Below are 26,649 nucleotides of genomic sequence, written 5' to 3' on the forward strand. Positions count from 1 at the left end.
GCTTGAGGTGTTTATGGATTTTACTCCGTCTTGGATGGTAGAACATAGACTGGTCAAGATTTTCTCGGCAATGTGGTGGCCTATCTTCCCCTGATTTGACCATCTCAATCAAATGACGGAGATGGAATGTAATGCTGAAGCATGGGCAGATATCGATCTCGCCAGCATAGCGCATACAAGGACGTCGCACATGAAGGAATTGTGTATGAGGTAGTAGTATTTCACGTTGAGATAATTATGGACCTCGAGGAAGTGGCTAGATATAGCGTGAAATGTGCCATTTTGTGCGTGGGTGTTGTTTCTGGCAGCTATAGCAATACTTCCAGTAGCTATTCTCGAGTCGGTGCAGTATTTCTTTTCTCAATCATTCACATAATCTCGTTGAGGCTTTGTCATGGGCTCCATTTATATGATGTTTATATATTGTTATTTTATTTAGGTTTAGGTAGGGCAATATAGTAACAGATATTGTATATGTACAACAGTGAAATCTATAGGGTAGGGCTATTAAATCTCTTTCTTTCCACCAGTTCAGATTCAGTTCGAACGATTCAAGCCATCTGCAATCGAGTTTCCCATATGCGACATAGTAGCCTGACTTCTGATCATAGGCTGGATCTGTCCTGCGTGAGTCAGCTCTAGTCTTTTGCTAGACTGCACACCAAAAAGACCTGCCTGGATAGATGGCATTCTAGAGGACCTAAGAACATTAGTTACATACAAGGCGTTTCTAGGGGAAATCCACAATTAGATCAAGCTTTTAGTAAGGGCTTGAGAAGATCTAGTGGGAGTTTGTGTTGGGGTTGGCGTTATGCCAGCAGTTCTTCACCGCCTCCCAGACCGCTCTGCGGCCAGAGATCCAGTAGAGATAGGCAGATAGATCTTCTCTCCTCTCCTGGACAGACAACTGATTTCTTCTGTGCTTTCTTCTCTTTCCCCAGATTCGCTCTCCAGTAGATGCTCCAGCTTCCCCTCGAGCCTCATCAGTTTGTCCCTCACTAGCCAATTCGGATCTAGCCGATCAGCCTAGGACTGCCAACCAGTATGGCGAGAACAGTCAAGGACTGACTTACGCTACTGTAAATAGCACAATATACATCACTGAGGGGTAGCAAATTTAGAAGGCGCGAGTTGTCCTGGGTGTCTTGTTGGCGGTGGCTACATGGGTTATACGTGGTATGATATTTTGAGAAAATGGAGGGATCATCGAGAACTGGGGCCTACCGCAGCCCATTCTATTCCTTGAGGTGTTGACGTTGACAGAAAACTGGCTTACCGGATAAAATTGCTCGGCCCCGTCTCGCCCTGGTTTCTGTATCTCCAGTATCTCCATTTCCGGGGGCCGGCCAGGATATTCTCTGATTGGCCGAACAATTTATATACCTGAACGGGACTAGCCCCGTCCCGTGGGGGCGGTTCATGCTTGTTTGGGTCGGAGCCAATTAAACAAATGCGGGAGATTTCTTGTTGAGATGGGTTTCTGCCAGCAGTCCCACACCGATTTCTAGACCGCTTTCGCCGCAGATTGGTAGATAGCCAGATAGCTGCTTCTCTAGAATGATTATCGATCTGCCTGTCATCTCTACTACATTTCTACTACAATTCTACGTCAATTCTACTCCAATTCTACTTGAAAGATGTTGCTGAAGTATCGTTGAGCAGACCCTTCCTCGGACCTATCTTGAATGCCTTGAGGCAAGATCCCAAGGTCAATAGGAATGAATCTGGTGTGTAAGATACTCGGGGGGCATTCTGGCCCCATCCGCCCCAGCAAATTAGCTCGTCTGGACCCGGGGCCAAAATGCGGATCTCGTCTAAAAATACTGCACTCGCTCCATATACCGAACAAAGTCGGTGGTGCATTAGTTCATTTTACGCTGCCTGTATAAAACGGTTGGGCCAGCCCTACGAATTTAGGCCTCCCCAGCCAAGTCTTCCAATTGTAACAATGAAGTTGCTTTTCCCAGCCACGATCTCGGCATTGGTAGCCACGGCCTTGGCCACACCCTCGGTCACTACCCAAGAGGGCACCGTCCATGGTGGAAAGTGCAGCGATGGGAAAGATGCTGTCTACTACAAGGGTCTCCCCTTCGCCGAACCTCCGGTCGGGAAACTGCGATTCGAACCTCCCAAGGCCTGGAGCAAGAAGTATCCCGGTGGCAGCCTGAATGCTACCACCCGTGCGCCAGCCTGCATCCAATTTGGAGATGAGATGATCCCAGACCAGAAGAAGTCCGAAGACTGGTATGTAATGTTATGAGCTTCATCTTCACATTGCGATTTATGACTAATGCCTCGGTCTCCGCAGTCTTTATCTTGATATTTGGGCCCCATCTAAGGCCACCAAGGATTCCAAGCTCCCTGTCAAGGTCTGGGTTTACGGTGGATCCAACACCGCCGGTGGAATCGATTATCCTCTCTTCGATGGCTGCAGCACGGCCGATGATGGCGCTATTCTGGTCTCGCTCAACTACCGACTTGGGCCCCTCGGGTTTTTGACGCTCAAGAGCGCCGGCATCCACGGGAACCAAGCAATTCAAGATATCCTGATGGGCCTCGAATGGGTTCAGAAAAGCATCTCGGCCTTTGGCGGTGACCCGGTACCTTTTTCTCTCTTTTTCTCTCCCTTCCAACGCGAGGAGGTGACCGCTGACGGATTTCGACTTAGAAAAAAGTTGTTCTGTTTGGACAATCGGCGGGGGCAACAGACGTCTTTACTGTTGCTACTCTGCCCCAGGCGCCTCGTCTCATGAATGGAGCCATCGCCGAATCGATTGCTTTGCCGTCGTTGGTAGAGACCCAAACTGCTCAAAAACTAGGCGCATCATATGCCAAGGTTCTTGACTGCGGTGTGAAGGATGTGAGTCAAGGCCCTTCCCTCCTCCCCCAGAGAAATATGATTGACATTAACCGTCCCATAGAAATCATGTCTCCAGTCCAAATCTGTGGCGGATCTGCAGAAAGCCGTGGGCTCCGATTCCTACATGGACCAGGGACTCGGCGCAATCTCGGGCATCGGTGTTCCAAACAGGAAGACACCGCGATTCTATCCCCATGTGGATGGCAAAGTCGTTGAGAAGAACCCAGTTACTAACGGAGTCCAAGTCCCAACTATCATTGGATCCAGTAAGCACACCCGATCCTGTCATCAAGATACAAGCACGCGACTAACCACGTCGAAATCAAGATCAAGCGGAGGGCATGATGGACACCCTCACCAAGTACAACTCCGAGGATGTCATTGCCAAGCTCACCGCCGCCGATTACAAGACCTTCCTGGAGGGTGACTTCGGACCTGCCACCGAGACCATCCAGCAATACTACCCGCTATCGAAGTTCATGGACGCCGTCGGGGGCCAGAAATCACTCGGCGTCCTCGCAGCCATCGCAACCGTCCTGACCGACGCGCACTTCAAGTGTCCAGGCTACGAGAGCGCAGTGCACTCCGCCCGCAAGAACAAGCAGGTATACATGTACGAGTTCACCCATAACAACACCTGTGCCTGGCTGGACACCATGCCCCCCAAGGCTCTCCCCATTTTCGGCGCCGCGCACACCGCCGAGCTTCCCTACGTCTTCGGCAACCTCTACTTCGACTTCCCCGCCAACCACACTACCTGCAATGCCACGCAGGCTGAGTATGCGCTCGGCAAGAACATGATGAGTCTCTGGACCGCCATGGCGGAACATGGCAAGCCGTCCACGGATGAGATCCGTTGGCCCGAGTTCAAGATCACGCCGCATGGAACCAAGACTCCCGGCATGGTTTTCGATAACTCGACAACGCCTGGCTCTATCGATTACCATGCTTGTGAGCTGTGGGCTAAGGTGAATGCCATGCTGAACTCAAGCAATGGAACTGCTAGCAGCACGTCCAGCAGTACTCAGGCTAGCGGTACATCTGGCAGTGGCAGCAGCGGCAGCGGCAGCAGTGGAACATCAACACCCACCACTTCAACCAATGGTGCCGGAACCATCTCCCTGCTTGTCAGCAATACCATGGTTCTGGGCATGCTGGCGTCTGTGTCAGCTACATTTGCCTGTCTCGGTCTGATGTATTAGAAGAAATGACCGGATCTTTCCCTGCGGTACCTATATCGACTGGCTAGACGCCAGTGTCAATTGCTGGCGACAGTGGGTTGAAATGGAGGCTCAATTACTTGATATTTATCCTGTTATGATATGTATAGTAGAGGTGGTATGCTCTTTCTTGCGTCTACTTTAGTCTTTAGTTTAGACTTGAGATATTTAAGTCTTTTGTGAAAAAGCTACCATGCCGTGTAAGCGTGGCCGTGTCGCTTGTAAAGAATAACTAGTTATAGGATTTTCCTTACTAAAAAATCTTTCTGATATATATTAGATAAACTAGAAAAAGTTTGAGGAACGCTGCCATGCTTGTAGCCAACTTATTCTTTTCAGCGTTAGGCGATCACGCTTTAATTGAGGATATATAAGATATCTATCTAATTGACTCAAAATGCGAAGGTCTCTTCTCAAATCTTAACAATGACAACCACTAGAGAAACAAAGAAAAAAGTGACTCATAGCCACTGGTAGGCTATACAGTATAGAATACCCATCCAATCCATGGTTCTAGGATTTTCAAACAGCATTGACCTGCTTGGTCAATGCCCCCGGCTGCTCCAGAATAATCAGAGGCCCAGCGACAACACTCTGCTCAGTGGGTGCATCTTTCGTATCCGCAATGATGACAATAATGATGCTTGAGCCCGAATCAAACTCAGCAGGGATCTCAACGCGGTTCTCCTTCGGATTGTACGGTACACTGATATGGTGCACGCCGTGATAGAAAACAGCGAAGTACTCCTTTTTATCGAACGTCGGTTTCTTGTCCTTCCAAACAAATTCAATCGTCGAGCCAGGCTTGCCTGTGGTACCCTTCTTCTTGAAGGCAAGTTGGGGCAGGTGTTGATTGGGATATGGGTAGGGCGGGTTCTCGGAGGGGCAACTACCCGTCACAATGAATGTATTCGTGGAATCGAGGATCTGGTTCGCGTAGGGATAGACTGTATCCGAGGGACCAGAGAATGGGCTCGTGTTCCATGCGTCAATCAAGGCCCAGGCATTATGGCGGGATTCCACCTGGCCGATCGCCATCAGGGCAGACTTGGAGATGTTGAGATCGGCTTGGTCGATCAGCCCGGTCAGATAGGCCATACTGGAGACTTCGAGAAAGACCTGGAAGGCAAGGTAGGCCTCAGGACTCTTTCCCACGCTCTTGGCGAAGTTATATTGACATGGGCCAGGCTTGACTGAGTTTTTGGAGATCTGCTCTTGGAAGATTCGAACATGACCAGCTTCGTTGTCGCGCATCTCAGTAATACGCTGATAGGTTGTATTCGGATAACCCTTTTTGGCGAAGTCTGAGGAACTGAAAGTCTCCACACCTAGTTGGTAGAAGGAGTAGATAGCCCATTCCGCGGCTAGCAGGTTTTGGAAGAGAAGGTCGTCTTGACCGGCCGGGCCTTTCTCTGTCGCTGGGATGGGTTTGAGATATTGTGGAGCGAGGGGGGTCTTCTTGCCCGGGTATGTAGTGAAGAGGGAAGATTGGCCTGGCACTGCATCGCTGGGGCTAGCTGGCCCGGGATGGGCGAGGACTGGTAGGGCGAGTGCCATAGAGGCAAAGAGAAAAGAAGGAAGATGCATAGCGAATGGTTTGAGAAGAATAGAAAAATCTGCGACTGAATCTTCCGTTCAGACGAGCAGGTCTTATATACCCAAAAACCTGGACAAACATAGCCCCCATGGCTCCCATTTTTCTCAAACGGGGATAAGGTAAGTTGGTGATTCAGTCATGGCTAAGCATCAAGGATTCTCACGTTAATAGGATTGTCATGGTAGAGCTAGTCCTATTTAGGTATCTCAAATGCAGTTATCCATACGGCCTGACATAATTTTCTCGTTTATAAGCTTTGTGGCTATTTACAGAAGCAAAGCTTGGTAAAGCTTGGTACAGGAAATTACAGTGGGTGATCAAAAGTTTGCATACCCTACCCCTGACCCAGGGAATTGATAGGGACACAACAGCTTTTGTTAGAGACACAACAAATTATGTAATACTAATGATTATCTAATGAAAATTATTATGTGATCTGTATCTGAAATTTATTCCTATTTATATAACCTCCGCGTATAACCTATTTTTCTATAAATAAAGTACCTTGACGGTGCTTTCTTCCTTTTTTGTATAGCTTCACCTTTATTTATTTGCTGAAATTGATTTAACTTCTGTTTTTTAGGCCTTAGAAGAGGAACTAGAGGCTCTAAAAGTAGAAGATATTCCGATCTAGTCTTATAGAGGCTAGTTTTCTAAAACGGGTAGATATTAGTTAATAGAATAGTTTTAGAACTCTCTAATAGACTAGTAATCCGGTATACGTAAGGAAGGCCTATTATCCGTATAAACGTATTCGTATATAGAGATAAAGATGCTATTTTTGTAGCTCTTTTAGCCTTTAAAACTTACTCGTTAATTTATCGAATTAAATATCGAGAGGTCCTATATATAATATTAGTATAAAGTTCCTATAATAGTACTACTAACCTTTCGATCTAATCTCTTAAGAGCTTATATTAAAGTATAATATATTAGGCTTATAAAACTTATGAGATCTATTTAAATATAATTAATATATCTTCTATTGAAGTATCTATATATTTCTTTAAAAAGGTATATAAGCCTTTAACTCGAGAGGTAGCCGAATTACCTAGATATAGGTATTACTATATCTATGTAACTATAAACTTCTCTTTATAAATTAGCTATATCTCTTTAATATATTAAATAGGGGTAAAGGGATATCGTTTTTCGATCTTAAAAAATTAATTATTATACTTATTCTTAGTAATCGAATAGATTAGCTGATTCCACGATTATAGGAACTCTTGATATTTATCGTTCGTAGTAAAGTACTACTTTATATTTTAGGTTATATTCTTATTAATATATTATATATAAAATAAATATAGGTATTAAGGGCAGACGATATTAATTATACCTAATAAAGCAAGATCTCTATTAATATAAAGTACCGGATTAAAAGATAAAGGGTCAAGAAATAAGAAAAAGGTCCTTAAAACCCAGATATAGCTTTGCTCCTATTTATTATATATAAAATAGAAAGTAACGCTAAACGTTAAGTTCGATAGTAATATACTAATAATATATAATAGAGGTATCTTATATCGATTCGTCTTATAAGTACAATCTAGTATAAATACCCTATTATATAGGTTAGTATATCTAATTAACTCTTGATATATAAATATAAAAAAGAGAATATATCCTTTACTATCTTGCTTAATAGTATACTTCTAAGAGTCTTTTTATAAAGTCTTTAGTAGATATTTAAAGGGAGTACTATTACTAAGCTTTTGCCTTCTTAATATACTTCGAGTATTATATATATCGCGAGGCGTAACTAAAGTATTTAGATACTCTCGTTGAATTAGAGCGAGGATATTACGGGGTCTTAACCTAACTTCGGATAGATTCTGAATGTTTTGACGTTGCTCCTTTATAAGAGTATAGGTAGCTAGATAGCCTATTATATTATCGTTAGTAGTATAATTATACTCTAGGTTTCGTATCTTTAATTCCTATTTATTACTATTAGTAACCCTCTTCCTATAGAGCTTAAATTGATAACTAATCTATTATATAGTTATCTTTTATCGCTTTACTCTATCTAGAGCTTTCACTTAATTATAATAGATACTACTACGATCGTAACTAAGAGTAACGTTTCGATTCGTATTTAAAGCTATTATAGTAATAACGTAATTTTAAGAGAGAGTATATTAACGTACAAAGGCTATTAGAAGCTCTCTACTCTTAAAAGTCTACTCTATAGGGGGTTCTATATCGAAACGTAGAGAAATAAAGAGCTTAGGAAGGTAGAAAAAGAAGTACTAGGGATTTATAATCTATATATAATTAACTAGAATAATATTGTTATAGTAATCCAGATACAGATCACATGATAATTTTTATTAGATAATCATTAGTATTACATAATTTGGTGTATCTCTAACAAAAGCTGTTGTGTCCCTATCAATTCCCCCTGACCCACATAATATTATATAATATTCTGCTAGTCAAAAAACTCTTCATTAACCCCTATACTAGTATAATACTAATATTTGGTATACCAACCCTCTGCTTCGATAACTGCTTTCACCCGATTTAGCATCGAATTCGATAGATTTTGCAGAACCCCCTATTCAATCTTATCCTATGCTTCTTGCGCTGTATCAACCAAATGTTCTAGTGTAGTACTATTATTAGGTATATCTAGTAGCTCAGGGTGTAGCTCATAGATTTTTGCCTTTAATAAAGCCCATACGTTCTTAATTGGATTGAGATCTGGCGAATAAGATAGCTATACCATAGTATTAACCCTATATCGCTCCAGAAGCTCACGTACGATATACGCACGATGAACTGGCGTATTATTATGTATAAAAATAGTACTAAGTCTAAGTAACGTAGGTAAAACAACTCTATATAAATTAGAGATAACCTCTATATCTACGCCGCCGCGAGGTATATTAGGGTTACCTTATAATACCTATAGACTAGTATATCGGATTTCGCTAGAGAAAGTAGCCCAAAATATCTATTTTACTTGCTTTCTATATAGTCTACTATAAATATCTAGCTCGATTCGTTGCTGCGAGGGTCGATTAAAGGTATAAGGCTTTCGATAGCCAGCACCTCGCTCGATAGTATATTTATCAGACTAATAGACGCGAGCCCAATCTGTAGGGGTAAAATATTGATATATTCTTGCCCAATAAAGTCGTTTTGCTGTAGTTATATCATCTAAAGCAGGTCGACTAAGCTACCGCTATTTTCGAAGCCCTATCTTATTCAGAAGCCGTCGAATTAATATCGTTTTAACTTTATAATCGATATCAGCGAGTAGGTCTTGGTGACGCACGTGAGGGTCGGTAGTAGCTCTTTTATATATTCGATCGCGATTGTCTTTATTAAGTTTGCGAGGTGCTCCGGAGCGAGGTTTTGAATAATTATTAACTCTTTCATTCTCTCTTTTGATAGTAGATTGAATCGTTGATAGAGATATCGAAGGGTATGCTTTATGAATTCTCTTATACCCCTATTAAGCAGTCGAATGAAGCTCGCAAATACGAGTACGAGTATAGGGGTCGAGTTCTTTGCGAGGCATTGGTAAAACGAGTATACAGCGAATTGGCGAAGCAGTATATCTTATATTAATATTACATTTATTCTATATTAGTATGATATTTAGGGGTAAAACGCGTCGATATAGCGTGTATATACTAGCGTGTCGACTTGCGTAAGGTAAACAGCTATATTAATAGGTAAGCGGTCAAGAAAATGCGGTGTAGGGGTGTGGGGTAGGGGTATGCAAACTTTTGATCACCCACTGTAACTAATGATGTTTGTAATACTTATTATTAGGACAATACAATACTTTGTGTAATAACAGGGTTCGTTCAGGAGTTTCCTAGAGCGTACTAGTCTGTCTTGGTACTAGGCTTCGAGAAAGAATCAAAGAGTGTAGGAAGCACTATACAATATTATAAGCACACAAAAATTTTACAAGTTTTGCTTCGCCTACGTTGCAATGGTTCACTTTTGCGGCTCCCCCTTTATCAAGATCTTCACCGCGTCCTTTAAGAGGATATAGCCGAGTCCAGACCAGAGGGTAGTAGCGGCAAGGTATCTTTATACCCGAAGAGCTAGTAAACACGCGATTCTAAGAGAATAAGAGTAGTAGCAGGGGAAGGCAAGTTGAGCCGAGGGAAGAAGAGCAAAAAGAGGAGAAGGCAAATCGAGTCGGGTACACACGTCAGCGCTTCAGGGTTATACAGGAGTTTCGGGTGAAGAATAAAGGGGTATTCAGGGTATTCAGGGCCTTCAGGTCAGTTCAAGGTGAAGACCCTTAAGCACGACCTGAACGCCCTGAAGAATAGGGCGGCAAGGGCACTAGGCCGGACGAATCACAAAAAACGGGTAAACACCGACATACAACAGCCAGGATTCGCTGGTGGTCACCCACCCAACTACTAACTGGCCGGCGTGTGGCTTAAGTACGGCTGAGCGGACGGGAAGCCCTGTTCTCCACACCCTGTGGTCGTATGTACCAGCAAGAACAGTTAAAACAACTATAATGTCAACTTTGAAATTATATGACTAGGAAAGGAGAGTGCGCAATAGACAGGGTGAGAAGTTGGGTGATTTATCACCCACGTCGCGCGACTGCCGCATTGCCCCTCTCAGCTGAACTATTCCATACAATCAATGGATCATACCACTCCGCCTGAAACACTCCGTTGTCTTGGTATCTGCAAACAGTCACCGCCTCGTTAATATATATGCAAGGTCCAATAAGGACATATACTCTCCTCGAGGGCCCTTAAGGGTGTGGTGTCGTCCAAGATGATAAGTGGCTGTCCCTTATAAACCTGAAGGACCTTCAGAAGCGTTCTCGCTTAAAGATATAGTGGTCTAAGATATTATTAACTAGTGATCGGGCGGTTGTTCCCGCTCTGTATATTTAGGCCCTTTTATGATTTAGTGGAGAAAAAGGAGGGGGCTTTAGCCGATTCGGATTTAGATTCGGCCTAATCTACGCTCTGTCCTAGACACGCTACGCTATCGCGTAAAGCACTATCTACTCTTGTGACTATTTGTAGCGGCCCAATCTACTTAAGTCGAAGAAAAACTAGTATCTCCTAAGGCTCTCTATCCTATTCTATTATATTACAGACTAGCGCTTATTGCTTCCTTCTGATTAGACAAGCCTCATCCGGATCAGCGGCATACAATATACGTTACGCAGCGAATGTATATAAGCGTATTCTTAACCTAAGTAGTGACCGTAGACGTAAAGCTTATCTTACCAAAACGTCTACTTTACACTAAGCACTGCTCTGCACTATAGTTACACTTCGATATAGCACACCAGAAGACCTAAATTCCTTTATTTAGAGACTTCGCAGCTTCCAAACAGATCAAGAAGCCATGGCATTCCTTACGGAAGAAAACATACTTTCTTAAGATATCAGATCTACGACCGCGTTAAAGCGGTAATAAATAGGATGTTATAGATGGTTCACTTGCAAACTTTACAGAACGACATAATCAATGAGGGGTATTGCAAAGCCTGATATTGTTGTTAGTAACAATAAAGCCCTACCTGGTTAGCCGAGACTGCTTTTACTTTTATGTGGGTGGGGTAGAAGGAACTTTGGCTAGTTTTGCACTAATCCATTTCGGGGGACTCTTGTTGCACAACAAGAGTCCCCCGAAATGGATTAGTGGATTAGTGTGAAGTGATACAAGGAATTCGAAAACCTCACGCACCCTAGCTCTTGAGACTATCTATATATCTATTTAGGAGCTATATAAACCTTAGATGAACTCGTCTTTACTATAGCGTTTACGGGAAGTAGCAGATACTTGTAGTTATATATTGGTTGATTCAAAATCCAGTGGCCAAAGCATACGTTACGAATTGGGTTGGTCTTGACTCATTAACTCCCAAAGCTCATCTAATAGCCACTTTTACTGAACCTAACAATGAGCCTTCCTCCAAAAGAAGAAACCACACTAGGTCCTGGGATAGGAACGACCCCTCCGCATAGAATTTCTGGTGTACAGATTGCCCCTTTGCGGGTGAGTCTGATGCCCTACTAATATAACTTCATCGGCAAAGGCACCCTGGACGAGCTGAGGGACCAAACACGTCAGGAAGCGGAAGCTTATCACTTAGAGGTACCAGTCTGTTGGGGCACTATTGATTCGCAGCGAAACTACTTTGTACATTCCAGAATTTGTGTAAAGCGCATGCTCCTCCTATCATGGGCCGGCGAACTGGCCTATCGCTCGCAGAGCGGAGTATAGGAAAACCTATCAAACAAGCCAAACGCGCCTAAATTAAACCAAATTGTTTTGCTTTCCTATTCATCAAAATGCTATACTACAACTGCCCCCAATCACCTAACGATTTCCAAATTTGAGGAACTGGTGGTCCATCAATTCACGGGCCGTCTTTCTCTCCTCTGGACGCCATGTAAGCATATTCCTGACAAAGGATAAGAAGGCTTGTCTCTCCTCCTCCTCTAAAGATGGGATTGTATCCTCAAGTTTTCGGGCCGGTATCAGGTTTTCATGCAGAAATTCGCCTGCCGCAACAAAAAAAAAATCAGCGAAAAATGGACATACATGTATAAACCAGACCTACCTTTTTCATTGAAAAAGGGCCCATCAAAAAAGTCGCGCAAATTGCAGCAAACTTTGCCTCTCTCATTTTGAATAGAATCAGGCCACCTGTGCTCTGCCATAGCATCTGCTTTTGTAAGCAATTCTTTGGGTGGTGGGCCAAGCAGTGCGATCATTTCTGCCAGATGCGATTTAGCATCATATCGACCCTGACTATCATGCACTTGGCAAAATAGTTCTGCGCGTTCGATGATATTCCACACCTACAGAAGGTAGAATAAGTTAGTCCTGGATAGTTGCATTTTATATGGAGAGGATTCTGTATCCTTGCTGCAGCCGAAGGAAACAGGAGACATCTCTTACCATGACACCAAAATTCCATATATCTGCACTAAAATCCCAGCCACAACCAAGGATGACCTCTGGTGCACGGTAGTGATCCGGCTGTATAGGATGAATGCCGACTTCTCTCCTCCTTGCTTTCCCGTCTTGGTACTCACTATCGAGTCGTGTCCCCAACCCAAAATCAGCTATTTTGGGTACCATATTCTTCAGCTCCCTCCAGTCCAGCGCACCAAAGTCATTGTGACAGCGATAGACAGTTCGGCCAGTCGTTGAGTCAGTTTTGCATTGCATAGGAAGGCCAGTGGTTTGCTCTTTGATGAATCTAGAGAGAATACTTTCATTCTCGAAGCTCATCAAGATATTCTCAAGCTTTAGGTCTATGAGGAACGTGTTAGGAATTGATTTTCTTAGATAAATAGGGGCTAGACGGAGAGGATAAGTTACTTGCCAGTATGGACAACTCCGCATTCCGTGTGCAGATAGTCAAGGCCAACAAGAAGAAAAAAAATATATGCTTTCGCGATCGGGAGAGGTAATCTCTGGCCCACGAATCGTCGCTGAAGGATCCAAAGCGGCTCCCGCATTGGTTCGTACACAAGACATAGGTGGTTTCCTTCCGGGCCAGCCACCTCAAAGCTTTCCAAACAGGTACGTATGATCGCATGGCCGCGGTGTGATGGGTTTTGCTGTGCAATATGTTCCTCGATATCGCGTTCGTGGCGAGCTTCGGCAGAATTGCAGTTGTTTATTATTTTCAGCGTTACCGACCGTTCAGACTGCCATTTATACCTAAATAACATCCATCCCATGTTAGTAGTTTGAATATCAACTGCGGCTAGCCCATAAACACATACCTTGTAATATCTCGCGCTAGCCATACCGTAGAACGAGTTCCCCAACCGACCTTCACCAGTAACTGGTACTCATCGGCAAGTATCTCCCCAGGTTTAGATGGGTAGAAATATTTGGAGTTATAGTCTGGACAGATCTCTTCATCAACAAGTTCGTTGTGGATGGGAACCGGGGAGCCAGCATGCAGAAGTTGGACCGGTTTGGTGCGGAGAGAGAAGAGCATGCATTTCATAGCCCGGTTCATTGATCGCAATCCAACCATGAGGAAGAGCAAATGTTAGAACTGGGAGAGTCGTGTCGTGGATGGACAGTGCACTGTTTGACTCGCAGTTTCCAAAAGAGAATGTAAAAGGTGTTACGGCCACAACGAAAGGAAAAGGTGCGCCTTAAGACATTGAGTCCTGGAAAAAAGAAGAGAATCAAGCACCGACATTTTAAGGTGTTGTTCGAGGACAAAAGAGCCAGGAAAGGGAGCACAGCTTCCTCAGGATGTCTTGGCAGGTATTACTAATCCATATCGCGGGATGGTAGCGCCGGGAATTTTGCCAAGACCTGGACCCACAAACAAGCGGACAATCTCTCATATCTATTCTTAGAACCACCATTATCATTATTTCCCCTTTCCAACTCGAGGGCACGGCTACTTGATTTCTTCGTTCCTTGAACCTGCCTCCTCCATGATCACTCATCGTCTCAACTGCAGGAATATTAAACATATGTCTCTGTATACTAAAGGAACCGCGAGACGCTTATAAATTACTTTAAAGCAATGCAAGAAGTGGGATATAATCGAAGTGCAAACCACCTTGCAGTAAAAGTCCAATTATTGATATGGCATTGGCCAACCCTTGAGAAATTTGAAACGAGAGAAACTTCTACTTTGCCACCTTCGCTCATATATCTCATACCCTCCACTCCCGCGCCTCCCTTCCCTCCTCCTTCCCAGCCTATCGCGGCCAACATAGTCCCAGTCAAGAAAAAATTGAGATGTTCTCATCGATTATCTCGAAGGGCCACTTCCTTCGGGGGCCTGCGGGTCTCGGGAGAGCTTGACTTGTCCGTATTCTTTCTTCGAGAAAAGAACAGTGCCGTCGGGATAAACATGTGCGGATACAACGCGGGCGGTTCCATTTTGAAAAACGATGGAAGCATGAAGAGGGTCGTTGTTCTTAGGGGTCGGATGAGGGTCTCCTCTTGACGTAGCCTGTCAGATCCGCAGGGAACATCCTCAAGGGGTATGTATACATACTGTAAGGTACCACTATCAACTTTATTAACCAGTTGAGGAACAACGTCTATAGCGTTTTCCGCATAGTTTTTAACCCATGCAACGTCCTTCGTTGTCCCATTGAGACTCCAGGCGAGCTTTTTAAGTTGCCGGGCTGCGGTGGAAAATGTTCGCGACATTTCTGGCAAGAAATTGAAGGATCAGAAGGCTAATAAGAAGAACAGAAGGATATAGAGTAATGATTGCGGAAGCTTGGAAGTTCAAAATATAGTGGATCGACATTTTACGCATCAGGGAGGGTGGACGAGCCTTTTATATAGCTTGTACATAAGGGGCTACTCCAACAATTCGAAATACAGTAACGTGAAGTGCGCCTCTAGATAGGTGGATAGACGCCTACTCAGTACTAATGGTGTGCAATAGCCATCGTGGATATTAATAGACAATTTCTGCTCGACTATTTCAGCTGCTGGCCTGCAGATCAACAGCACATGATTACCAATAAACCCTTTGGGTAGAGTTTCATTTGCCGCCTTTTCACAAGATTTAATGCATGTGAATCCACAATTTACTCGGTTTTAAAAACCAGGCTATGTGGCATGGCGCATGGGCTGTGGCCCTGCCACTGACGTTTTGACGAAGACGAAGTACCCTGCATTCCGTAACTCATCTGTTGAAGGAAATACGAGTAACGCGATCAGAGGGTCTAAATAGTGATACAGTGACTTAAATTAGTGTTTAGGGTATATCTGCACAGATAGGAATCGCGAGCTATTGTGTAATTAGTAATGCTGTGGTTGCTTTCCTAGTAGGGCCGACCACCAGGTAAACCTATCGAAATGTATGCTATGCATTACCGCCCTGGGCATGTGGGGTTGGGTTATCGACAACACGTTGTTTGGAGTAACGGCAAAAAGTTTTATTGGATTTTACAGAGAAAGAGCCCGCCCAAATTGGTCACCCGCAGAAGCGCCCATAAGTAGATGATCGCTACAACCTCAAACGGCCAATGTGATATTGGTAGCTGAGGCGGACTAACGAAAAAGGCATGTTTGGTCGTCTCAAAACTTAGGCGCCATGTCGGATCTATGTTATGCACGTTGACGGGCAAGGGTTTCCCTTGGATTATAAGTCTCTCTACCTGCAGGCAGAAGGGCGATTGAAGATGAAGTTCCTTGCCGGCCTCTAGCAAGGTGGGTTTTACGAGTATGTGTGTGCATAACAAGCGGGAACCATGTATACTGGGACCTGCTTATGCGACTGATAATCCCAGAACGATCGAGCGAATTACGACCCCAATGCACAGTCCTCCGAATATTATCGGTCTGGACTCGACTTAGAACCACAGCGTCCAATAGTGAAAATCCACCCCTAATCAGCCCCACTGTGATGCCGCGGTCACTTGCATTTTCCGCTAGTGGTCTTCGGTCCAACAGTCCAACATGCCCAGTCGCGAAGCGTCGCTACAGATCAGCAGTGGCGAACCAATCAATACGGAGATTCTTGGCTCATGAGAGTGGATGAAGCGTTTGCGCGAGGGCGAGCAGGATCCTGTCAAGAATCCGACTGTGAAATTGCTGGACTTCTTTACTGAGAAGTACGACGATAATGACCTGGGACGCAAGGGGTTGGTGTTTTGCGGTGGAGAAAAGCACCGAGGTCATCCCGACTTTGCGGAAAGGGGCCAAGCTGATTGACAGTGGGTTGATTGAGAAATTTGTTGAGCAATGGCGGAAGGCGTGGTAGAGGGCTGTCACCGCTGGCTATAGTTGCATTTGTATATTTTGATTCTTGACATTCAACACTATCAACCGGACATCTTTGACATGGGATAACGGCACAATTGATTTTATTCTATTAAAAGAAAAAAAAAGTAAATAACTATAGATAAACACTCAAAGACCAAATGGATACGTCTCGCCCTTCCCAAGAGGCGTGGCAGGCTGGATGACTTCCAAAGGCCTGACAGCCTGGGTCACATCAAACCAGACATAAGCGTCAAACTGATTATGCAAGAAGGCTTGAGAATAGTGCGAGATACGCTCAGTATCAGGACGATAAATGACACCAATGAAACGCTCGAGGCGATTCTCCGCAGACAAGGCAGCCCGCAAGGCGGGATCGATGCGGTCTCGACGGAGATCGAGCAGGAAGCGTGGGATGCCAGTGTCGTGGGCGAGCATCTCCCAACTATCGTCTCGAGAAGGCCGAACAGACATGACCTCCATGTCCTCGTCCCACTCGTGCGCGGCGGCGACGGTGCCGGTGTGGGTGCCACAGCCGAGGATTGCGACGTTCTGCGGACCGAGCCGCTCGCGGCACAGCTGGCCGATGTTGATCTCGTTGCGTCGTGTACCCATGCTGGTGTAGCGGGCGTCGCCGACGTGCGAGTTATGCGCCCACACAATCGCCTTGTGGGCCGGCCGGGGCCGGTGCTCCAGTAGCCGATGCAGCGTTTCGAACATGTGCGTGTCGCGTAGAGTCCACGAGCTGGCGGAGCTGTAGTACATCGCCTTGTAGTACTTTTCTGCATCGCGGACTAGATACGCGTTTTGCTCGCCGCTGTGGTACTCCTCGCCGTCGCGCACGTCGTGCTGCGCATACTGGAGGCGCCGCTCGAGAAGATCGCGCAGCATCTCCATCACCTGGCTCTCGCAGTTCTCCATGCCGCGCAGTGATGCCAGGCCGTAGGTAGTTGGATCGTCGACCCAGGGTTCCAGGCATCCATATCGCCGTCGTGCTTCCTTGCCGGCCGAGGGATCTACCCGGTCCAGGTAGTCGATCACAGCGCGGACAGAGGCACCCATGCTATACAGGTCCAGTCCATAAAATCCCGCTCGGCGTTCCGGTGGTAGGTTTTGGTTGCGATTGCGCATCCATTCAACCAAATCTTGCATTTCACGATTGCGCCACATCCAGGTTGGGAACCGCTTGAACGGTTCATATCCCTTTGCAGTGCCCCCGATCTGGGCTTTGGGACCTGGGCGAAGACGCACATACCGGTCGATTGCTTCTGCATCCGGCCAGTCTGCCTCGACTGCAACCATCGTGTAGCCATGCTTCTCGATAAATCGCTTGGTGATCTCTGCTCGCGCATGGTAGAACTCGGATGTGCCGTGGCTCCCATCACCCAAAAGAACCACCTGTCTGTCTGCAAAACTATCAAAGTGAGAGCCGAAGCTCTGGTCTTTAATTGCCGGTAGCGGCTCTACCGCGTTGTTGACTAGGTCCTGCAACTGGGCCATGGTTTTGGACACTCGGCGAAAAGATGGGAGTCGCATAGACGGAGACCAAAGTCTCGTGATTGCTGCGAATCTTGAGACGGGCCTGTTGTCTGCAAGAATCCATGATGTCTTTTGACTGCTCGCTGCAATAAAAATACGGTGGTGTGTCGGAGCAACCTCCAGCGGCGACACAGCATGAGATCACATCCGAGTAAGGGAACAGTCATCATGACCTCACCTCAGCCCTACCGCATACTCATCCCGTACTGCCCTGGTGGACCATAAGTTAGAGTGTGTGCCATGACGAGTTCTGCACTTTAGCAGTGGAAGGCTAGGCTCCAATGCTGTGCTCTGGGCGACTTCTCCCCAAGCTTATTGCCAGACATAGGTTCATTTCCCTCAAACACATCCATACTTGTCAGCCCCTCAAGTTGTACACTGAAAGAATGGCGCTTCCAATCAGCAGCCCCTCACCACGGCTAGACCGTTTCCAGCAGGCCATGGAATCGCTCTACGGCAGTTTCACCTCCATCTCAGACCCCGAGCACTGGACCCCGCCACCACGATCAGGCGGCCACCGCGGGCGCTATTTATGGACCGACGCGTTCGGAGTCATTAATCTATTGACGATGCAAAAAGAGTATAGTCGGGCGGGCGGGGGGAGTGTTCACGATGGCCGGTACCTCATACTAGCTCGGCGGCTGATTGAGGCCGTGCACGATATATTGGGTCGCACCCGAGACGGACGCTCACGACTGCCAGGGGCGACAGATCTCAATCCACTGGGCGGCGGATTGCGAATTGGCAAGACAGATGAGCGCGGCTCAGATGGCGACGGCCAGTATCACCACTATTTGACAGTGTGGATGTTCGCTCTTAACCGCATGGCCAAGGCATCGGGCGACATAGCCTATAACCGGCAAGCTGTTGAGCTGGCGCGCGCTATCCACCCGCGATTCTTTGTTGACCGGGCGGCACCGCGGCCTCGCATGATCTGGAAAATGGCCATGGACCTGTCCGCGCCTTTGGTGGCATCTGAGGGGAACCTCGATCCGATTGATGGTTACGTTGTCTTCCGGCTGCTGCAGGCGGCGGCCGTGGAGGCGGGCGAGGGCGAAGTGCTCGCAGAAGAGATCGCCGATTACAAGCGAGTGATGGATCGCAAAGGCGAACACTTTGTCTCCAGCGACCCGCTGGATCTGGGTATGACGCTGTGGACGGCACATTGGTTTTCGGACGAAGATTGGGCCGCGCGTCTGTCGGGGAGGTGTTTTGAGCAGATCTGTCAGTGTGCCCTGCGCCGTTTTTTCAGAAGTATTGTTTATCTTGGGATTGTTCGTGCTTACCTGACCACTCTCGACCAGATAACCTCTTCGAGATCAACCGCTACCTCGATCGCAACATCAAATTCCGCTTAGCATTCCGTGAATTCGGGACCTGTATGGGTGTTCAATGCCAATCAGAACAGACCACAGAGAAGGATCAGGCGGTCGATCTCAAGACGTACTCGGACGCCATCATTGCCGCTTGGGATCCGTACATGGAGCTGTCGATTTCCGAGGGGCTCACCCCAGAAGACCTTCGGCCGATAACTCGGGTGATGTATGCATCAGCTTTGATCCCTGGAGGTGAGTTCACTGCCATAAGTTGTTCGAGCCAATTTCCTGCCAGCTAATTGTCTATATCCAGCTTTCCGTGCGGGTTACTTGGGACAAGAGCCGAAGTCAGTGGGCGCGAAATGAGCTTGGCCCTGCAAGGAATGGTGGAATGATAATACTTCCATTTATTGTCTCATAGCAGGTTGGTGGACGGAGAATAGTGTAAACAGCGCTTCCATGCCCCGGGAAAATGCAATCTATCATCGATATATGGTATTCACACAAGGCCAGGTCCATTATCTGGATGCAGCAACATAAATCTCTATACCCCCGGAACACCAACAATGTCTCGCCACGCCGGAACCTTGCGGGGCAGTATGTAAATGGCATATACAGCGCCCAAGGCGACGCTCAAACCAGTCCACTAAAGAAACAGTCTCGTTAGTCACAACCGTGTCGGAAGAAAGTCATGAGGGAATCCCCATAACAAGTATGAACCATGTACCAACCTTTTCAAACCATGTGTGGAACCAAATGGCAGTCATGAAGAGCATCCACCACCCCAGCACCACAACTCCCCAGACTAGACGCGCCGACCAGGTTCTCGCCACTCCCTCTGTGCCGTTTGACTCGCCTGTCCAGGGGGCTTCGGGGTCGCTTGCCTTCCGCTCGCGTCCTCCCTCCCCGATAGGGCGCCCCGAGCGCACAGAAAAAGGAGACGCACCTGCGCCGACGGCCTCAAAAGCTAAACTCGCAGTCGCGAGAATCAGCATCAGCACATGTCCACTGATATCATGCCCGCCCCTCCACGCACCACCGGCAGCTTTGCAGGCAGCAGCCGTGAAAAGAGTCTCCAGCTGGGCCGAGGGGCTCCCGGACTCCGCACCAATCTTCTTCACTTGACCGAGAGCCTGTTCACACTTTCCGCCCGTAACCATGAAGCTGCGATCGATGACTGGCGGGCCAAAGAACCACTGTGTCATCAGGTACCAGACAGCCGTTGCCAGCGCGTAGCGAAGAAAGGCTTGGAGGTAGCGGCGTAGGCGGATGGGTTGTTGCTGTTGGGACTGAGGGGATTGGCGGGAGGACTGGGAGGAGCGGTATGCGGGTTGGAAGAGGAGGAGCGATGCAAACGCGAGGGTCGTCCACAGCCAGCCGACTTTAACAAAGTAAACATTGAAGACATTGTTCTTTCGCGCAAAGTAGTTGACGGGGCTGTCTGAATGATGTATGTCCGAATGGACTGACGGGGATAGCGGGTCTGGGGTTTGTGAGGAGTAGGAGGGCTGTCTAGTAGCTCGCGCTGTTGGTGAAATGACCGAAAATAGGGACCCCAGAACCAGGGTCGCCGGGTACACGACTAGGACGGCCGGGGAGAGGGTTGCCGGTCGCGTGGCCATTGTCACGGACACAAAAAGCGAGTCAAAGTCTCGGGCGGATGTTAACAGGACTTTAAACTGAGATAAAACATGGCAATGGCCGAGGATCTGGAATCAAGGCCGGTTGAAGATGACCACCCGCAGATGACATCAACTGCCGAGGTTGAGCGCCTCAGGCACCAGCGTCCACGTCAAACCACGAAGTACTTCGAACTTGAAAATGTCGAACATCCGCTGTGTGGAACAAACTGTGGTCGGCCTTTTTGGGTTCATGGATTATCAGTGCTATTCTATCTCCTTGCAAGGCCCAATATTGGCTTTGCAATGCTGGAAGACCTAGATGAGCATGTCGGTCTTGACACGCAGACTATATAAGGCATAAGTGATGTTGACGAAGCAATATTGCCGAGTACTTCCTGTTTCGTCATTAAACAACCTTTCGTTTTGTATATGGCCTCCCCATTGGTCTTATTCCTGCTGGACGAACATTCCACATATTACTGGAAGCGCTATTTTTGACGATGCAAAGCACAGAAATCATTGATATTCAAATAAACTCCATTTATCACGGGACATTACCCCCATGGTACTGGTGCCTTCCCTCTACCTTTTCCCAGCCCTTGACTTTGATAATGATGAATTGGCCATTCTGTTCCTTCCCTGTACCCAGGATCTTCTCCACCGAAGCCTGAGCACCTTGCTTTATCGACAAACCCGCAATATCGCCACCGAGCTCCGTGCGGAGCCACTAAAAAGCCAATCAGTTTGTCATCTCAAGAAAAGCAGGATTGATACGTACTCCGGGGGCAAATGCGAAAATAGTGAAACCCTCTTTCTTGTAATCGAGGGCATACTGAACAGTCAGAGAGTTTAGGGCTGCTTTCGTGATCTTGTATGCCGGGGAAGGCATGAATGAGTAGTTGCAAGAGAGCGCGAGAGACCCCACGGTAGCAGAGCTGACTTTTGTCAGAACAAAGAAGGGGGTCAATGGGGTCGTATTATCTTACATGTTGACGACTTTTTTCAGGGTGCCTTTCTGGAGAAGTGGAAGGAATGTCCTGGTCACCCAGTGCGCGCCGAGGACATTTAACTTCTTTGACTAGAGCGATAGAGAAGCCCATGATCTAAGAGATAATAGAGAAATAGGCTTAGAATAGGGTGGAGAAATAAGCTAAAGGGAGGATATAGCGACTTTTCTAGGGATTTTTCTCTTAGGCTTATATATAGCAATAAATATCTCAAGTACAAGGTCGTAGAACTAGTCTAACTATAGATACATAGACACAGCTCTTCTATGCACCCCGCTATTCCCGTCAACGCAAAATGTGTCCAAAATCTCAAAAGCTTCTTGGCCAATGCCTGATCATAGCTCGCAATAGTGTCTTCCCGATTCAACGAGAGCTAATTTAGCTTTCTAATTCTATCTATATAGGCTCACCCAACCTGCCCTTCTAGTGCAAATACATAGTCAAATTTAATTGGTAGCTCTAGATATAGAATATTTACTTGCTTTTCTTTATAATCTTAACTCAAATAAATTAGAATAAACTCATGAGGTGATGCCCCTCTCTCGATTAACAACTTGACAGAATCAAGTAGGCCTCTCGCAGCAGCATAATGAAGAGGGGTTCCTATGCCACTGTATATATAGAAATAGTACTCGTCACCACAGTTTTAATACATAATATTATTGACTGATAGACCCTCCTGAAGAACATACCTCAGAATCTCTAGCTGGTCATCCAATTCGCGCATTGCTGCGTAGTGCAAAACTTGGCCTTGCTGTAGAGAGGCACCATAGTTGAGTAGAAAGTTGATAGTTGAAAATTCCACCTCTCTAAATGCGATTGATAATAGTGTACAATCTCTGTATCTATCTCATCATTGATTGGGATTCGCTCCACGGTCAAGAAACTATTTAGTAAGTTCCTGTCATGAAAAGACGAACTGAGCGAGAACTGTGAGTATGGTATCGAAAAGAGAGAAAAAAAAATACGTGATAGAACTTAGGCAAGGGCTGGAGGGGTATATAAATCAATTGGAGTGTCGATATCCCACCTATAGTTAAGGAATGCCTGCAAAATTCCGTATGACGTATTTCGTGTGGCTTTCAAGAAAAGCAGAGGATTGATTGGAACGTGACAATCGAGGAGACCTTCAACGGCTTCGACCGAATCATGTTCTATCGCCTTGGAAAGAATAGGGACCGCGTTCTCAACGAACAGCTCGTTAGTGTAATTTTCTTGCAATTCCAAGAGGATAGCACGTATCCCCTCGATGTTGCCGGATAAAGCTGCCTCTCGAAGCTGAGTGATGCCACGATTTTGGGTGAAATCATGACGAAGTGTGATATGGTGGTTTAAGTTATGAGGATGGTGGAACTTGAATAGAAGGAAAAGAGGAGATGAAGGGGCGATCGTCCAGCTTATAAGTGCATAGAAGTGTTGTATCAGATTTTGGGTAAAGACTAGACGGGTGTTGAGGGTGGCAAGGGCACTCACTAGGCCGGAAGAACCAAAAACAGAAGAAAAAAGCAAAACATACAACAGCCAGGATTCGCTGGTGGTCACCCACCCAACTACTAACTGGCCGGCGTGTGGCTTAAGTACGGCTGAGCGGACGGGAAGCCCTGTTCTCCACACCCTGTGGTCGTATGTACCAGGAATAACATCTTTGTTCTTTATATAGCCTAAATCTAAGTTATCCAGGATAGTTTTTTTTCCCCTACGGCGCCGTTTGCCTATGTTTCGACCACATCAAACGCACAACCTCTTGGATAACATATATCGTCACCTGGGTGCTTGAAGCACCTACTGATGATAACTGGACAATTTAATAGTTTTCTGGGTTTCCTGGTTGCAGCAGGATGAGACATCACATCTGTAACTACTTTTAACGTCCATTCGTTGCCTTGAGAGAATCGGTGAGGCATGCGGAGCGGGTAGGTCTGTTGAATTATGAAACATATATGGATGGCCCTGGCTAACATCTCTTGCCGTATACCCGCTTGGCCGGATCACACAATGCTTCCTCACATTGACTGTATCATTAAGGAAGGCATGAGAATTCGCCCTGCGTGAATGGAAAGGTCTCAATTCATTGAAACAAACTATTCTATGATTTTGTTTCTGGTGCTTCCTGTGCATGAATTATTGCAATATATTAGACACCCCTCTATTTTCTCGGGTTAGCCTAATAGAGTATTTGAAGGATATAGACTTACTAGGTATCTAGAATTACATGCTTTGATACAAACTTACAAATGCTTGTGTATCTATTCGTCCTCTGCCAGTTCCTTGGCAGAGCTTCGCTTGTTAGGCTCCCACTGCAGCATCTTCCGCATAAAGCACAAAAACGACTCTCGCTCCTCTTCTCCCTCAAGAGTAGTTTCCCGCTCCTCCAGCGGAACCTGACTCGTTATCAGATTTTGAGTGAGGAAATCACCTAAGAAGTCGTATATCATCAGCGGATGTGAATAACAGAACTCGATCGAAAGTATAAGAACAAGAAGCTTCACTCACCTTCGCTAGAGAAAAGCTTGTCTCTCAGCTCGCCTCGGGCAACAAGACTAGGCGGCGGGGGCCCAAGAAGATTGATAATATCGGCAAGATAGGCTCGACTTCGGTACTTCTCGAATTCGGGGTCTTGACTGGTGAACAAAGAGCCGCCCTCGTAAATATCCCAGATCTATAAAGTAAGTTTTTAGCTAATTTCGGCTCCATAATATCAAAATCTTTGATAAACCATGCATCCCACATTCCATACATCGACACTGTATGTCCACGGAATGCCTAGGATTACTTCTGGCGCTCGATAAATATTAGGTTGGATAATTCCGAATAGTGCTGGTTGCCGAGCATGGTCGAACCAAAGTCGCATAGGACTGGGTCACCCAAGTTCTTGGGCATTCCGAGATCCCGGGACAAATAGATTATTCTCCCGTTGGTGTCCCCATCCTTTCTTGGAACAGGGTGTTGAAGCTCTTCCTCTTCAAGGTCGCTGAAGACCGAATCATCGTCAATACCAAGCATAATATTATCAGCATTTATGTCTGATAGAAAATAGGAGTCAGTGATTTTTAGAGGTAGACAAAAGCTAAGTCAGACCACAAACCTGTGTATATAATCTGGCATTCTGTATGCAGGTAATCTAATACCATAAAGACGCACAAAAGGACAAATGCTAGAACTGCTGATGGAAGCCTCTCTACCGGGTTACGGCGTAAGAAAGTCAATACACTCTCCCATAACGGAGAATGCACAAGACACTAGTGCTTGTCTTGGGGCCTCTCGATATAAAAATTGTCAAGCAACATTCTGACGGCATCACGTCCGGGATGATCCTTCGGGGATTGCTCTATGCGTCTATATATATTGAGTCTATATATATTGAGTTCATGATCGATTTGCTGACCTAGAGACGAGGCCTGAATAAAGATTTTCAGTATGACATAATCACGGCCACTATCCTTTAATTTTAGCAGTCAAAGCCAATCCACTGGAGACTTCAAAAAAATATCCTGATAATTATTAATCAGGAGCAGTCTCACGTTATATCTCGTGCAAGTCATGCGGTTGAGGTAGATCCAAATCCCAATTTGCCGACGACTTGATACCGCTCCTTGATAACTTCACCTATTCGAGTAGAATAATAACAGGAAGCAATATAGTCAGGAAGTGTCTCTTCTTCAATCTTGTGGTATTCGGGTATTCGAACGAAGTTGGGGTTGGAGAAATTAAGGGGCTTCCATCTCCGTCCAAGCCGGGGCAAGGGCCGCCGAAGTGAGGACAACATGATCTGATAGGAACTAAACAGCTTGATCGTATAAAAAGCTGGATATGCAAAAGGGAGCAGAATTACCGAAGAGCTAGACTTTCGAGTGTCCAATACATAACGAAGATAGTCGAAGATCACTAGGTCAGGTGATCACAAATAGTTAAACATCGTTCCAAGGTTGACTATGTTGGGACTAGGGTTCTGTCAGTCTTTCTCCACCGCCTCCTTGACCGCCCGCAGCGGACCTGTAGGTAGCAGATGGCTTTGCTTCTCTTCTTCCTCTCTCTCCTATAGATAGACAGACAATTTGATTCTATCTCTCTTCTGCTCCCTTTCCTTAGCAGTTCTGCTCTCCCCAGTTTCCCCTAGTGCTCCCTGAGAGACTAACTACAAGGCTTAAACATACATAAGCAAGCGTAGAGCTGCCGAATGTCCTAGAGTACGCAGTATGTCAAGCACCATAAAAAAATCCAGCAATCATTTAAGAAATAGGCCGGTGAGTTAGAACTTGGCTCTTTGACAGGGTTAGTGCAAGGCCTTCTCCAGATTGTAGACATACTGAAGCGTTCAAGTTCTTGCATACCCAATGAAATATGATAAAGGGATCTTAAGCTGGGAATATCTGGAGATATCACTGGAGAGGATAGCCTTGAAGTGCTTGACTCCAGCATTCATACTGGGCAATGCATCTAAGCGGTCAAGACGGTGTCATTTTATCTTTCCTTCCGCTACTAAGCACCATACCAGCATAGAAAATAGGAAAATGGCGGAGCGCGTTGGTTCCCAGGTTCTATTTATGTGTTTATTCAGTAATACTGAATGGACAAGGAATTACCTAGGATGCCTGACACGAAGCTGCCGAGTACTACTAATCCCTAAGCTTAGAAGTACATTGTCTGGCCGAAGAAATGCTTTCATACACCCGAGATCTGACTTTTTGGGTAAAGGAAATATATCGCCCTGGATGTAGTTAGAATTCAGAAAATAAATCGATCTAGGAGATACCTCTATTGAG

General features: G+C 46.1%; 12 protein-coding genes across 12 annotated transcripts; 3 read left to right on the forward strand and 9 right to left on the reverse strand.

Moving 5' to 3' along the window:
• Positions 1-1,948: 1,948 nt before the first annotated feature.
• On the forward strand, positions 1,949-4,062 carry NUU61_009119 (carboxylesterase/lipase family protein; the record flags this gene model as incomplete). Its single annotated transcript, XM_056659644.1, has 5 exons — positions 1,949-2,244; positions 2,309-2,600; positions 2,669-2,860; positions 2,922-3,126; positions 3,188-4,062. 5 exons carry the CDS (start codon positions 1,949-1,951, stop codon positions 4,060-4,062), a joined length of 1,860 nt encoding a protein of 619 aa, XP_056507937.1.
• Positions 4,063-4,602: 540 nt separating this feature from the next.
• On the reverse strand, positions 4,603-5,637 carry NUU61_009120 (ferritin-like domain-containing protein; the record flags this gene model as incomplete). Its single annotated transcript, XM_056659645.1, has 1 exon — positions 4,603-5,637. The coding sequence occupies one exon, from the start codon at positions 5,635-5,637 to the stop codon at positions 4,603-4,605; it is 1,035 nt and encodes a 344-aa protein (XP_056507938.1).
• Positions 5,638-12,010: 6,373 nt separating this feature from the next.
• On the reverse strand, positions 12,011-12,408 carry NUU61_009121 (uncharacterized protein; the record flags this gene model as incomplete). The annotated part of the gene is made up of 2 exons (XM_056659646.1): positions 12,011-12,195; positions 12,255-12,408. The coding sequence occupies 2 exons, from the start codon at positions 12,406-12,408 to the stop codon at positions 12,011-12,013; spliced, it is 339 nt and encodes a 112-aa protein (XP_056507939.1).
• Positions 12,409-13,017: 609 nt separating this feature from the next.
• Positions 13,018-13,691, reverse strand: NUU61_009122 (putative serine/threonine protein kinase; the record flags this gene model as incomplete). The annotated part of the gene is made up of 2 exons (XM_056659647.1): positions 13,018-13,366; positions 13,432-13,691. 2 exons carry the CDS (start codon positions 13,689-13,691, stop codon positions 13,018-13,020), a joined length of 609 nt encoding a protein of 202 aa, XP_056507940.1.
• A 738-nt stretch (positions 13,692-14,429) lies between these two features.
• NUU61_009123 (uncharacterized protein) lies at positions 14,430-14,836 on the reverse strand (the record flags this gene model as incomplete). Its single annotated transcript, XM_056659648.1, has 2 exons — positions 14,430-14,622; positions 14,679-14,836. 2 exons carry the CDS (start codon positions 14,834-14,836, stop codon positions 14,430-14,432), a joined length of 351 nt encoding a protein of 116 aa, XP_056507941.1.
• Positions 14,837-16,552: 1,716 nt separating this feature from the next.
• On the reverse strand, positions 16,553-17,938 carry NUU61_009124 (putative erythromycin esterase; the record flags this gene model as incomplete). Its single annotated transcript, XM_056659649.1, has 1 exon — positions 16,553-17,938. One exon carries the CDS (start codon positions 17,936-17,938, stop codon positions 16,553-16,555), a length of 1,386 nt encoding a protein of 461 aa, XP_056507942.1.
• Positions 17,939-18,327: 389 nt separating this feature from the next.
• On the forward strand, positions 18,328-19,623 carry NUU61_009125 (uncharacterized protein; the record flags this gene model as incomplete). Its single annotated transcript, XM_056659650.1, has 3 exons — positions 18,328-19,165; positions 19,246-19,509; positions 19,571-19,623. 3 exons carry the CDS (start codon positions 18,328-18,330, stop codon positions 19,621-19,623), a joined length of 1,155 nt encoding a protein of 384 aa, XP_056507943.1.
• Positions 19,624-19,801: 178 nt separating this feature from the next.
• On the reverse strand, positions 19,802-20,927 carry NUU61_009126 (putative inositol phospholipid biosynthesis protein Scs3; the record flags this gene model as incomplete). Its single annotated transcript, XM_056659651.1, has 2 exons — positions 19,802-19,903; positions 19,989-20,927. The coding sequence occupies 2 exons, from the start codon at positions 20,925-20,927 to the stop codon at positions 19,802-19,804; spliced, it is 1,041 nt and encodes a 346-aa protein (XP_056507944.1).
• Positions 20,928-20,954: 27 nt separating this feature from the next.
• Positions 20,955-21,233, forward strand: NUU61_009127 (uncharacterized protein; the record flags this gene model as incomplete). Its single annotated transcript, XM_056659652.1, has 2 exons — positions 20,955-21,094; positions 21,164-21,233. 2 exons carry the CDS (start codon positions 20,955-20,957, stop codon positions 21,231-21,233), a joined length of 210 nt encoding a protein of 69 aa, XP_056507945.1.
• Positions 21,234-21,423: 190 nt separating this feature from the next.
• On the reverse strand, positions 21,424-21,768 carry NUU61_009128 (C-factor; the record flags this gene model as incomplete). Its single annotated transcript, XM_056659653.1, has 2 exons — positions 21,424-21,606; positions 21,658-21,768. The coding sequence occupies 2 exons, from the start codon at positions 21,766-21,768 to the stop codon at positions 21,424-21,426; spliced, it is 294 nt and encodes a 97-aa protein (XP_056507946.1).
• Positions 21,769-24,132: 2,364 nt separating this feature from the next.
• NUU61_009129 (protein kinase) lies at positions 24,133-24,889 on the reverse strand (the record flags this gene model as incomplete). The annotated part of the gene is made up of 4 exons (XM_056659654.1): positions 24,133-24,302; positions 24,380-24,545; positions 24,624-24,667; positions 24,727-24,889. The coding sequence occupies 4 exons, from the start codon at positions 24,887-24,889 to the stop codon at positions 24,133-24,135; spliced, it is 543 nt and encodes a 180-aa protein (XP_056507947.1).
• A 236-nt stretch (positions 24,890-25,125) lies between these two features.
• On the reverse strand, positions 25,126-25,652 carry NUU61_009130 (uncharacterized protein; the record flags this gene model as incomplete). The annotated part of the gene is given in 3 exon segments (XM_056659655.1): positions 25,126-25,326; positions 25,408-25,478; positions 25,493-25,652. The coding sequence occupies 3 exon segments, from the start codon at positions 25,650-25,652 to the stop codon at positions 25,126-25,128; spliced, it is 432 nt and encodes a 143-aa protein (XP_056507948.1).
• Positions 25,653-26,649: the final 997 nt, after the last annotated feature.

This window comes from Penicillium alfredii, assembly GCF_028826965.1.
Source record: "Penicillium alfredii strain IBT 34128 chromosome Unknown utg000011l_segment0_segment0, whole genome shotgun sequence".
NCBI lineage: Eukaryota > Fungi > Ascomycota > Eurotiomycetes > Eurotiales > Aspergillaceae > Penicillium > Penicillium alfredii.